This window comes from Eptesicus fuscus, chromosome 12 (assembly GCF_027574615.1).
Source record: "Eptesicus fuscus isolate TK198812 chromosome 12, DD_ASM_mEF_20220401, whole genome shotgun sequence".
NCBI classification, from domain to species: domain Eukaryota; kingdom Metazoa; phylum Chordata; class Mammalia; order Chiroptera; family Vespertilionidae; genus Eptesicus; species Eptesicus fuscus.
The window spans coordinates 34,866,753-34,879,605 of NC_072484.1; the positions used below are offsets into that span (position 1 = coordinate 34,866,753).

General features: G+C 41.8%; 1 protein-coding gene and 1 non-coding gene across 2 annotated transcripts in view; both read right to left on the bottom strand.

The window, feature by feature from the left end:
* Positions 1–12,853, bottom strand: part of NCOA6 (nuclear receptor coactivator 6) — a 99,046-nt gene that overhangs the window by 16,081 nt on the left and 70,112 nt on the right. The window contains exons 10-11 of the mRNA XM_028157888.2: positions 8,636–8,757; positions 2,298–5,282 (exon numbers count right to left, since the gene is read on the bottom strand). Of these exons, the coding sequence (XP_028013689.1) occupies positions 2,298–5,282; positions 8,636–8,757 (3,107 nt within the window). The remainder of the gene's footprint in view (positions 1–2,297; positions 5,283–8,635; positions 8,758–12,853) is intronic.
* On the bottom strand, positions 5,820–5,926 carry LOC114234502 (U6 spliceosomal RNA). Its single transcript, XR_003620712.1, has one exon. It is a non-coding gene; the product is annotated as a U6 spliceosomal RNA (small nuclear RNA).

Genomic DNA, 12,853 nt, shown 5'->3' on the forward strand with positions numbered 1-12,853 from the left:
CAAATTACATCCTTTCTGCCCATCAGGAACTCAATCAGGTATTAAAGATAAGTTATACATATGTGGCACGCTGGAATGCACTGTGATGTTATATGGAGATTCATATAAAGTGCTATGGGAGTCCAAAGCATGGGAGATCAATTCTAAACTGAGAAATCGGAAGGTACACTAAAGGAAGAAATATAAGAATTAGGTTTTTGAAGGACAGAGAGAACGTAGGCCCTTGAAGAAGAATGGAATAGAATACACAATAAACTCTAGAATGGAATCTTCTTGGATCATACAGTAAATATTAAAGGGCACAGATATGCCACAGTCACTAAAGGGTATGTCCTCCCATCCTGATACTTCAGTCTAACATCCTAGATAAACTGCATTAAGTTTTACCCACCTATGGAAATTATGAATTTTTAGATTTCTCTCCCCACTAGGTAAAAAGTCAATAATGCATTTGTATTAAGAATTTTTATATGCTTATCTGATAAAGCTTAAAATGATAACTTAACTTCTACTTTTAACTCCAGTATTGCTTTCTCACATTTTCAAGGTGAAAGCACAGCAGCCCCTTGGAAAAAAATAGAAACAATCTTAACTAAAATTAAGAAATTTTCCAATTGCTGGTTCATCTTCCCAAGGCTCACACATTTCCCTAGGATTATATATGATCCGGATAAAAATATTTTCTAATAACTTCATCATTATTTTCTTGGTATCAGAGGGAAAAGTTCCCTGAAATGAAGTAGAATGGAAACATTTAACAGCAGAGACTATATTTAAGTAATATGAGGTTGCTTTTTAATCCTTAGGGCTCACCTACCTCAGTGGAACTAGAACTAGAACCCTACAGTGCTTAGCCCTGTGAAGTCTATATTTCCTGCAAGGGCAGTGAACTCCGTAAAGGCCTTTATCCCTCTCTGTATCTTGAGCATTGAAGTGAAAAGGCAGAGAAGGGGAATTAACCTTTCCAGAGCTCTATGAGGCAGTGTGCTGGCCCCTTTGTGCTAGGCTCATTGAATCTTTGTATAAATTCTGTGAGGCAAGAATTACAATCTCCATTTTACAGGTGAAGCACAAGGGCTTATAAGAAGTTAAGGAATTTATCCAACTCTGACTGGTAACCAGTAGAGCTAGAATTGACTCTGATCTTACCCTGAAGCTTGTGTTCTTTCTGCCCTTTCTCCTGGGTGCTTACCACGCAGGGGTAGGCACTCGAAGCATTTTGGCTGCATAAACAAGACAGGCACTATTAACTGGCCTAGGATATATCAAAGGTCCTTCCTAGCTTCTGTACCACTTAAGATTCACAGAAGGAGGAACATGCATGTGTGTGTGTGTGTGTGTGTGTGTGTGTGTGTGTGTGTGTGACGAGGGGGAAGGGAAGAGGGGGAAGTATTAGAAAACTATGCTTCCATTGTTAAGCCACTTTAACAGAGGAAATAATCTGGACTAGATACACATAAGCGGAATAGACTAATTTACAAAGAGACTGCATAAAAAAGAAACTGATAATTTTATTACCATTTACTAAATTATTACTATATTCTAGTTTTGTGCTAAGCATGTTATATGCATCTTCTCATTGAATGCTTACAACTATTATTGTTCCAATATAACAAAGAAGGAAACTGAAGTTTGGAGTGGTCAAGGAACTTGCCTAAAAGCCCACTTATCTGGTAAATGCTGGTGCTATGATACCAACCCAAGCCTGTCTCTTAAGCACTTTATTTTGCCCATGTCTATCATCATGAAACCTGATTTTCTGGAGCAGCAGTCTGGATGGAATAGTCTCTGGGACAGAGTAGAGTGAGGAAGGGGCTAGGAGAACCCTGTTCTGAAACTGTTGAGAGCATTTTTACCATGGTAAGGAGAACCTGCAGAAGCTGCTGTTTACATTTCAGGGTCAATGTCAAACTGGAGGCTAACAATATACACTTTAAACAAATACTGAACTACTCTGAGCTTCAATCTACTCACCCATAGAATGGGGTTAGGGCTACCTAACATAGTTTGGTATGAAGATGATGTGACATATGTAGAAAAGTTTCCCTGTAAAATGGGAAACTATATAAATGAAAGGCATATCATTATTTCAGGACCACGTTAATCAATGAGAGCATGGGATTTTCAAACATGGGATTTTCAAAATATATTTCTCCAATGTACTTCCAATAAATGAACCACCACTATTGCCATTTAGCCTATTCTTCTTCCTCCAAGTAGAAAAGGAATCACGCTTTCTCTTGTGGGATAGGTCATCAAAAAATGGACAGGAGATGATGCCAGGCCCAAGTACATACCTATGCTGGGAAGCAGCTCTGGATGGGATCCCACCTTCTCCTCCACTAGGCCACCTGCAAGTGGCTCAGATGCTATGCCAACATGATTGTTTTTTGTAGCTGGCGCCGCGGAGATGAGCTCAGAGGGTACAAGAGTGGTTACAATTGAGCGTACACTGGTGGGGAGGGTACTGCCAGGTAAGCTGGATCCTGCTGAGGTGGAGCCCGAGCCCATGGGGCTAGAGGTCATTTTTAGCAGAGTGGGTGCTGGGGGCGTTGGAGTTTTACTGTCCAGTTCTGTGGGTAACTGTTCTGTTCCCACAAGCCCTGGAGCTGTGGTCTCAACCCCGTGGCCTTCAGTCTCTCCATCTGCACCGTATTGCTCTTCCCCTTTATCAAGAGAGCCTGTAACTTTCTTACATGCCTTGGTTAGCAAAATCTGGCCGATTTTGTCCACTTTTCCTTTGCCCTTACTAGATGAAACTGGGCTTCGCCGGTTGACAGAGGAGCCTGGACTATTGGTCAAAAGGGGAGAAACCATTGTAGTTGACTGTGAAGAGGGCAGAGTGCTTTGATCTGCTGAGGTGCTCACCTGAGGACTAGCCTCATCTGCATTCAATTCTTTCACTTGCTGGACAGGGGGATGAGGTGGGACAAATGGGGAGGTTGTACAAGGCGGGGAAGGAAGCTGAACAGGGGTGGCTCGTGAGTTAAGGACCAAGGGTCGACCTGTATGTATGCTCGGAGCAGGACTACTGGAGGGAGCATTAGGCGGTACAGGAGCAGAAGAAAATTTTATGTTCTGAGGTATGTGTAAAGGGCCAACAACTGCAACAGAGGGAGGCATCAAGCCAGAGTTGGTTGTCAGTGGGGCTGCAGGAATTGTGCTTGGCTGTGATCCTTTCATAACCTGAATTATTGAGGATGAATTGATAAAGACAGGTGTAATGAACTGAGGCCGGGCATTAGACTGAGCAGCTGACTGTCCCTCAGAAACCATAACCTTGCTACCCACATTGGGCATTGTGACGACTGTTGACATTAGTGCAGATTGCAGGTGAGTTGGCAGAGCTGCTGATGTGTTAGCTGAAGTTGTAATGGGATTGGAAGTTACAAAAACAGTTATCTGATTTGGGGGCAAAGGAGTGGAAATGGAGGAAGAGCTGACAGGTCTGGAGATTACTGGAGGGATGCTTGGTGCAACATTAGAACTGACCTCACTCAATTCTGTATGAACAAGGGTTGAACACGGCTCATTACTATGAGGTAAATTTAGGGAATTTGAGGGTTCTTTAGAAGACGGATCCTGCAGTGTGGGAATGACAGATGCTTTTTTCAGATCCTCACCAGAAACTACTGGAGGTGTTACTTCTACATCTGTAAGCCCAGGGGGTTTAATGGTCACATTAGGAGCTCCAGAGTTGTCAAGAAGTTGACTTAATGATGTTGGTGCTTCCCTCATAGCAGGTGACACCAAATTTTTGTTCTCTTCGACGCTGGGAAGTTTGTTAGGATCCAAAGGTTGCCCGTCTTTTTTGGATTGATCTTCAGGGACAACCATTTTAACTTCTTGGGCAGGTACCACTTTCAGCTCAACGTTTACCTGCTCCTTCCTACCCTGGGAATTCTGGCAATCGCTGTCCTGAGGCATATTCAAGCTCTCCTTGTTATCCTCAAGAGTGCCCCCCACGGCAGCCACAGGCATGGTAGAATTCTGAGGATTCAGCCCACTGTTGTTAGGAAAGCTCCCAGGTACAGGGGGATTAGTCAAAGGAGTGGGACTGACCAATACATTTCTTGGCAACTCCACGTTCTGTAACAGGGCTGCATTTGTCTGAGAGGCCAGAGTAAGTTTAGGGGCTTTTGAATTTTGTCTCCCAGGACTTGGAGTGGTTTTCCTACTGGACCCAGGACTAGACCTGCGACTGTTGCTTGGGCTTGCCCGTTTTGTTGCTCCAGAATTAGACTGCTTTCCAGAATTCACCACCACAGAATCTAATTTGTGAGTCTGTGGGGCAGCAAAGTTGGAAGGATTATTCATGGTAAGATTTGAAGGTGCTTGCCCGATGGCCTTCAAAGTTGTTGGATTTAGGCCCTGTTGATCAAAGCCCCTGTTTAAATTTGGCCTAGGAGGTAAAGGAATATTAATCTGTGGGGGAAACAGTCCTGCTATGGAGGCATTGAGTCTCTCTGGTGATAGACTGATCTCTGAAGGTTCTGTGCTGGGAGGGCGGTTGTTGGGTGTCTGAGGATAATAAGGCCTGGGGCTGGCTCTGTTTGGTGTTTTAGGCCTAGATGTTTGTGTTGGAGCAGCCACATTTGGAAAGTGGTGGCCATGAGAGCTAGGCAGGGAATTTATAGGGGGTTGCTGGGGAGTTGCACCTTGAGTTGCTGGAAGGGGTGATGGTCCAGGTTTGGGCACTGTCATCATTAACTGATTCTGGGAAACCACTAAATGTGAAGGCATGTTATTTGGGCCTCCTGAGACAGATGGTATTTCACTGCTACTTGCTTCAGGAAGTGAGGACATCTCTCCCAGTGGTGAGCTGGAAGGATTCTGTGGGTTTTCCTGATACACTATTTTCCTTGAATTGCTTCCCAAAGGAGTATTCACAGGCATTGGCATTCTTTGTTTATCAGGTGATGGTGGCACTTGCAAACTGACCATGACAGGCATACTGCCACTCTGTTGCATGGGCATTCTCTGGGAATCTGGGTTCAGGGGACCTCTTGGGGGATGGACATTTTGGGAGACTGGAAGCCTAACTGATTTGGGGTCCTGCTGCATCATGAGCATCATCATCATTTGTTGTTGTTGTTGCTGCTGTTGCTGTTGCTGCTGCTGAGACTGTGGTTGACTGGGAGGTGGTGGTTGCTGCTGCTGTGGTGGTGGCAGTTGTGGCTGTGGCTGCTGCTGTGGTGGCTGTGGTGGGGGTGCCACATGCTGCATGAGCTGAGGAGGCATCTGCTGAAGTGGCCTCTGTTCAACTGGTTGAGAAGAATAACCTAAAACAAGCCCCCAAAATCAGGGAAGTTAGATTTTTAGCAAGAAAAGCTTTGCTACCTTCAGAGTATTGCCAAACAATACTCATTTAGGCAACTGTGCACAAATAGCTCAGGCATGCCCACTCCCAGGGGGGCAGGGGCAGCCCCCCATTATTTGACATAAGCAAAGGGCACACTGCTTAAGGAAGCAAAAAGCAAAGCATCAACATGAGCTCCTCAGTCTTTAGCGTCTCAATGAGGCATTACTACTAAGACTCTGATAGACAGACACTCTGTGCTATGCACTGCAAGTGGTCGATTTTATACATTTAGATGAAACGAGAAAACATTTAGATGAAACGAGAAAAACTCCATCAACAGCAAGAAAATGACCACCCAGCATTGGGGTCTCATGCAGGCATAAATATTTCACTATATTTGTGAATGAAGTAAAGCAACTGGGATTCACTTTTTCAGTTTAATTAATTTTCTGTTCAGATTAATTTTTTTAAGACTTGGTTTTGTTGAAAACGCCAGCATCGAAGATAGCCTTTTTTTTGTTTTATGGAACGCTTCATGAATTTGCGTGTCCTCCTTGCGCAGGGGCCATGCTAATCTTCTCTGTATTGTTCCAATTTTAGTATATGTGCTGCCGAAGCGAGCACCAAGATAGCCTTTTAAGTCTTTCAACAGAAGTAAAATATAACATTCTAGGATTCAATTACTTAAGAGGAATTTAAAATTATTTTAATCCATTGGCTCCACACACCATGCTGCATCTCTCAGGTTCAATCCTTTGGGGGAACCCAACTGAATTAAACTGCCCTTCCAACATAAATCAGTTCAACAAATAGTTGGAGCTAATAGAAATTGATATACACATTGAAAATAAAATGAGGGCACTAAATATTTTTTATGTATATTAATTTTATTTTCTATGAATCCATAATTGGAGAATAAGTAAGCTAGAAGCATAGTCCTCAGGAATAAAAAATAATTTCATACCGGCCAGCGTGGGTCAGTAGTTGAGCATCGACCTATGAACCAAGAAGTCACAGTTCGATTTCTAGTTAGGGCACATGCCCGGATTATGAGCTCCATCCCCAATGTGGGGCATGCAAGAGGCAGCTCATCAATGATTCTCTCTCATCATTGATGTTTCTCTCTCTCTCTCTCTCTTTCTCCCTTTCTCTCTGAAATCAATAATAATAATTTCAAGAAAACTCTGAGGGACAATGCCCTATATATTTGCAGAAGGCAACATCTCAAATGATTCTTTTGTGAATATTTTATTTGGCATTTAGACCCTAAACCTTACATCATCAACCGAAAGGATGAAAACATTAACCAAGAATAAAGGTGGTTTAGTAAGAAAAAGTGGGCATACAGTTGAGATACAATTTCACAAACTAGATTTATTCCATTGTTGCATGAAAAATACATTTGGAAAATTTTAAGAAGGTTCAGGAATAAGAATGGTTGGCTCTGGCATTGGAAGAAATGCTGGCTCAAGATTTCAGATAGCTACCAAATGCTGCTGATCCACAGGGTCAGACCCTGTGCTCAAGAGTGAATTAATGTCTTCTGGCCAAAGATTTCCACGGCACCAATGAGTACAATGTGTAGAATCCAGTTGTGAAGATTTTTTAAAAATCCTTTTTTGTTTTAGGCTCAAGTAACTTCTTTACATTTATAAAATCAATAACATGGCATTTCCATAGGTTTAACTCACGTACCCATGTTAAGAAAATTGTAATTTCTATAGAAGCCCCTTGATGTCAGGGCTATGACACAAATGCCTCGTATTTTTAAAATCAGGCCACCAGACAGTACTGTAAATACCAAAGAATGTAGCATAGACAATACTGCAGCCTCTCAAAAGTAACAGCAAAGGGCATGGCTGCTATAAAGTTCTAGAAGCTGGAGGCAGATGAAGGACACTAATGATAAGACAGATGGGGGTTGCTGTAACAGAATGGCGGAGAGGAAAAGCCAGGACACACACAGTGCATATAATATAATCAAGAACCAAATTTATTAATCAAGGGATGCAAACTCATATGCCTTTAGGGGTCAGGCTGGTTGTGAAGAGAAGTGGCCTGATATAAGACAGAAGGAGTTCTGTGGACAGAGTCAAACTGCTGAGCAAATGCTCTTGTCTAAAGGCATTTAAATTTAGGCTTTTTATTTGGTTTAAGACACTGCATGACACCTCAAACATATTATAGGCCAAATTCAGCCTGTAGGCTCCCAGTTTGCAAACTGTAGACAGGAAGCAATAATCGCAGGTGTGAGGACCCCTGGGATTCATATAAGAATTCAGATGTGTCTGAGGGAAGGAGGTACCTTCCTGTTTGAACGCCTTCTAGACATGCCAAAGACTGGTAACCGCCAAGCCTCAATTGTGCTGCTGCAACTCACTGACGGGAAGTGTGGTATGCCCAAAGAATTTGTAATAAATAACACAAAGTATTGACATCATGATGAACTTAATTTTTTGAATTACTTTTAAAATACATAAATTAAGGATGGATTAAAGTTTATCCCTAAAATGATACCACTCTCTTATATACCAAAAAGAAGGTGAAATAACTTGTGAGGAAGAAACATAGTCCTTTGTACACATAGAGGAGAGTGTCCTAAATGTGACAGGCTTGTGTGTTTTCAACTGTGTTACAGGGGAGTAAGGTTACAAATCACTGCTCAGGTATAGAGATACTATGGCAGCTGGCCTTGGTTCTATAATTCCTAGGTTGGAATGAATTAATTTTGGAAACATTTTCCTTTTCAACATAATTTTTCAACATTTAGAGGGTAATATTATTTTATAACCAGAGAGGGGTACAACACAGCGGGCTTCCACAATATTGGTCCTATTTATTTTTAGGTTAGGTGGTAGGTATACAAGTGTCCTTTTTATAACTCTTTATGTATTCTTTTATGTTCAAAGATTAATAATAAAACTTCTATTTAGAAACTTATTTTAAACCCTGGTAGTTCTCTGCTCAGAGAAAGCTCCAGTAGGAAAGGCTACAGGAAAAAAGCAGGCAAGCAGGATTAAAGTGAAAATATCTTTTCATTTAATCTTATTCCATTTGATGCCAATTATAACCTTTATATTGACAAGAATAAAGAGGCACTTGACATTTCAGTCTGATCTTATGAGGACTTAAACACTAATTTGAAAAGAATCTATATGCCTTCAGAAATTATATTTGAAATTTTTACTTATCAAAGCAAAATTTCCAAATACTAGACATATTAAACTGCTAGCATAGTTAGGAGACAAAATAATATATTATTGTTTCCCTGAAGAGAAGTCTTGTAATGCTGTATAAATGATGACAAGCATATAATCTTTAACATTATATCACCTGGTGGTCGGTTTGAAAATTCTGGCAGTTTAGGGCCTGAGTTGTCCAAGTTAATTCCTTGTTCTCCAGGCAATGGCTGCTGATCGGCCTCCTCTAGACCAGCTGGGCGAGTATCTGGGGTACTAAAAATAAATTTCACATTTGAGTAAATTGAATAGTTCATACACAAAACTAGCTTAACCCCCCCACCCCATTTCTGAATAACTAAAATCTGTTTGCATGATCATGCCTACCATTATTTACATCTCCCTAGTCCGATAAAATATTTAATATTTGTCATAAAGATAATCTGGGCCCTGGCCAGAGTGGCTCAGTTGGTTGGGCATCATCCCATGCACTGAAAGGTTGTTTGATTCCTGGTCAGGGCGCATGCCCAGGTTGTAGACTTGAACCCCAGTATGGGGTGTGCAGGAGGCAGCAGATCATTATATCGATGTTTCTCTCTCTCTCTCCCTCTCCCTTCCCCTCTCTCTAGAAGTCAATAAAAAAAAAAATCTTTAAAAAATAATCTGGCAATTTCATTAAATTTTAAAATCTATTAGCACATCTTTTAGATGTTTTAAGACTAGATCATAGTTTGAGCTATCAACATTATAAGATACTGTCCCTGAGAAACCACACTATCTGTGCTATATAAAATTCAACCAGAGAGTTCAGATTGTCTTTTTCATGGATATTACAGTGCTGGTTCCAACATTTAAAACACCTGTCAAGAAGTTGTAGGTTGCTGAAACCGGTTTGGCTCAGTGGATAGAGCGTCGGCCTGTGGACTCAAGGGTCCCAGGTTCGATTCCGGTCAAGAGCATGTACCTTGGTTGCGGGCACATCCCCAGTAGGGGGTGTGCAAGAGGCAGCTGATCAATGTTTCTCTCTCATCGATGTTTCTAACTCTCTATCCCTCTCTCTTCCTCTCTGTAAAAAATCAATAAAATATATTAAAAAAAAAAAGAAGTTGTAGGTTGCTGATGAAAATGGTATTCAGAAGAGACAGAGAATACCAGAAGAAAGCAATTAATTTTGCTGCAGAATGAATATTTGCAGACATCCCTATTGGGTTTGGGATGCTTTCACCTTTACCCGAGTGTAGCTTAAAATTTTTAATGGGAAAGAAATGAAGAAAATGTTATTTACTAACATCCACATTCCCAAAGAACCAGAGTGCTCACATCCCTCATTCTGTTTGTAAGCTTACTCCTAATTGTACCTTTCTTTCCTACCTTTAGGTTCCCTTTGCCCTGATCTTGGTCAGCTACTTTTAGACAGTATTTTATCTCACTGTATTCTGTGTAGTATTTTGAGCTTTACCTTTCATCCATTTAAAAAGCCATAGGACATATACCTGCATCGATTAGTTCCTTATATGACTCTCTCTCACTTAAAATTATAGGTAAGGATTCTATGATATCCTTTACTTTCAAATAACTATACTGTTAAAAAAATTTCAGGTATCTAATCCAGCCACCTTATGGTATGGATGAGAAAACAAAGGCCCAGAGAGGTGTAAGGGACAGGCCCAAAGTTTTACAGTGAGCAAGTGGAAGAGTGGGGAGCAGGTGTTCTTCCCATAAAACCTACTGTCTCCCTTTCCTAGGAATGACACTGTATAAGGCCTTTTAACAATCTGTAGTCCCATCAAGTAAGCAATCTCCCTCAGGGCTGGTGAAGATAGCAAAAATGCATACTAATAATTTTTGCACAACCTTGCAATTTTATTCCTAGACAACTGGGAGAAAGAAATAGTACCACAAAAAATATTATTCCCACAGGTTGATAGCAGTAAAGAATTTAACTTAGGACGCAAAACTCTGGGGGGTGAGGGCATGTATGGGTGTGGGGTGGGGGGGGGCAATGGTAAGATATGTACACATATAATACCTCAATAAAAAAAATGTCAAAAAAAAGAATTTAACTTAGATCTATTGAAAAAATTATATAATTGAAAGGCTTACTGAGTCTGAATTCAGAAAAATACAGGTTAATATACAATTATCCTATCTAATAAAAGGGTAATATGCAAATTAACTGTCACTCCGTCACAAAGATGGCGGCACCCATAGCCACAAGATGGTGGCGCCCAGTCCTCTCAACCTGCTGGAGTCCCCCAGTTCCGGGGGGGGGGGGGGGGCGGCCACTGAGAGCAGGCAGCGTGAGCAGCCTGGTGGAATTCCACCCCGGCCGCGGAGGGCCTCTGGGCAGCAGGCATGGAGCGGGGGGCGGGGCGCTTGTGTTGTCGCCCGGGCAATGAGGCAAGCTTTCCGTGCCCGGCCACAGATGGGCCTCTGGGCCATGGAGAGCCTCTGGACAGCAGGTGCAGAGCGGCCAGGCCCCACAGAGAGCTACTGGCACACAGATTCGTGCTCAGGGCTACTAGTTGATTTATAAGATTCAAGAAGCATCAAGTGAGCATATTTTATTAGAGTATAACCAAAGAAATATTATGGGGAAGCTGGGAGAAAGATAGTTAATTTTATTTTAACATTTATACTTAACTAAAACTCCCCTATTCTTTTCTACAGTTCTAGCAATTTACTTTAATTAGGCCGTTTCACATTCATTTGTCACTATTTCCTGTTAATAAATGTCTCTGAATTCCAGTTTTGTAATTAATGGCAGAAAATTCAGTTTAATCAATATTCTTTCTGGAACTATTTTATTAAAACAAAAAACATGACTTAAATGAACACTTATCTTTAGGAAATGAAATATAAATTAGTTGCCCTTACTGATCTTGCAAAAGAACTTCTTATCTTTCAGAAGTATATACTGAAATATTTTAAATGAATTTCCTTTAGGCCTGGCTGGGTAGTTCAGTTGGTTATAGCATTGTCCCTATACACCAGGCTGCAGATTCAATCCTCACCCAGGGCACATAGAAGAATCAACCAAGAAGTTCAGGATAAGTGGGGGTGTGGGGGAATCAATGTTTCTCTTTCTCTCTTCTGTCCTCTGTCTATAACATCCATAAATTAATTTTTTTTAAATTTTAAATAAGAAAAAAATGAATTTGCTTTAAAATAATCAAGAGGGAAATGGGGAGAGCACAAATGAAGGCAAGACAGGCTATAAATTGATAATTATTGAAGTGGGGGGATTTCATAATACTACTCTAATTTTATATAGGTTTAAAATTTTCCATCAAAAGAAGTCCACATAGCCCTAACTGGTTTGGCTCAGTGGACAGAGTGTCGGCCTGTGGACTAAAGGGTCCCAGGTTCAATTCCGGTCAAGGGCATGTACCTTGGTTGTGGGCACATCCCCAGTAGGGGTTGTGCGGGAGTCAGCTGATCAATGTTTCTCTCTCATCAATGTTTCTAACTCTCTATCTGTCTCCCTTCCTCTCTGTAAAAAATCAATAAAATATTTTTTAAAAAAAGAAGTCCACATAGAAATAAATGAATATGATTTGAGGTAAAACCTATCACAACCAGGAGGAACCAAGATGGTGACATATATAAATGCCGGTAGCCTCCCACAACCACATCAAAATTACAATTAAGACACAGAACAACCATCATTCTGAACCACCTGAAAGCTGACTGAATGGAAATCCTACAACAGGAGAAATAAAGAAGAAAGCACATTAAGATTGGTAGGAGGGGCAGAGGTGCTGAACAGGCTGGTCTGATACTCATGTTTTTTTAATCAGGAGGGAGATTGTCTCTGTGGAGGCCACCTGTGAAGAGCAAGGGACCCCCAGCACCACACCAGTCCCCCAGCCCAGGGTTCCAGAGCTGGGAAGAGAAATGCCCACAACTACAGGCTGTAAAAATCAGTGGGGATTGCAACTGAGTGACATAGAGGCTGCTGGAGACACAGGTGTTCCTTTTCAAGGGCACAAACTTACTTGGACTCTGTCCCTCTGAGCTCCAGTACCAGGTAGCTTTGGGGGACCCACACACGTAAGGGAAGAACTGGATTGTCTGGCATTGGGGCAGGAACTCGGGGGTGGCTTTCTCCCAGGCAGGAGTGCTTGCAGGGGTCATTGTTCCTGTGCTGGGACCTCCCCTGTCACAGGGCTGAATGGCAGTAATATCTGAGTCTCCATCAGCCTGGCTCACACTTTGCTCTGCCCTGGTGATTCCCTGAAACCCCACTCCATCCAATTTGCAGCCCTACCAGAGTTGTTTGCAGCAGCTTTTCCATATGAATGGCCTGTCTCAGGCTTCAGACTTTGTAAAATCACTCAAACAAGCTGCAGCTGGTGTCAGCATGCTCCAA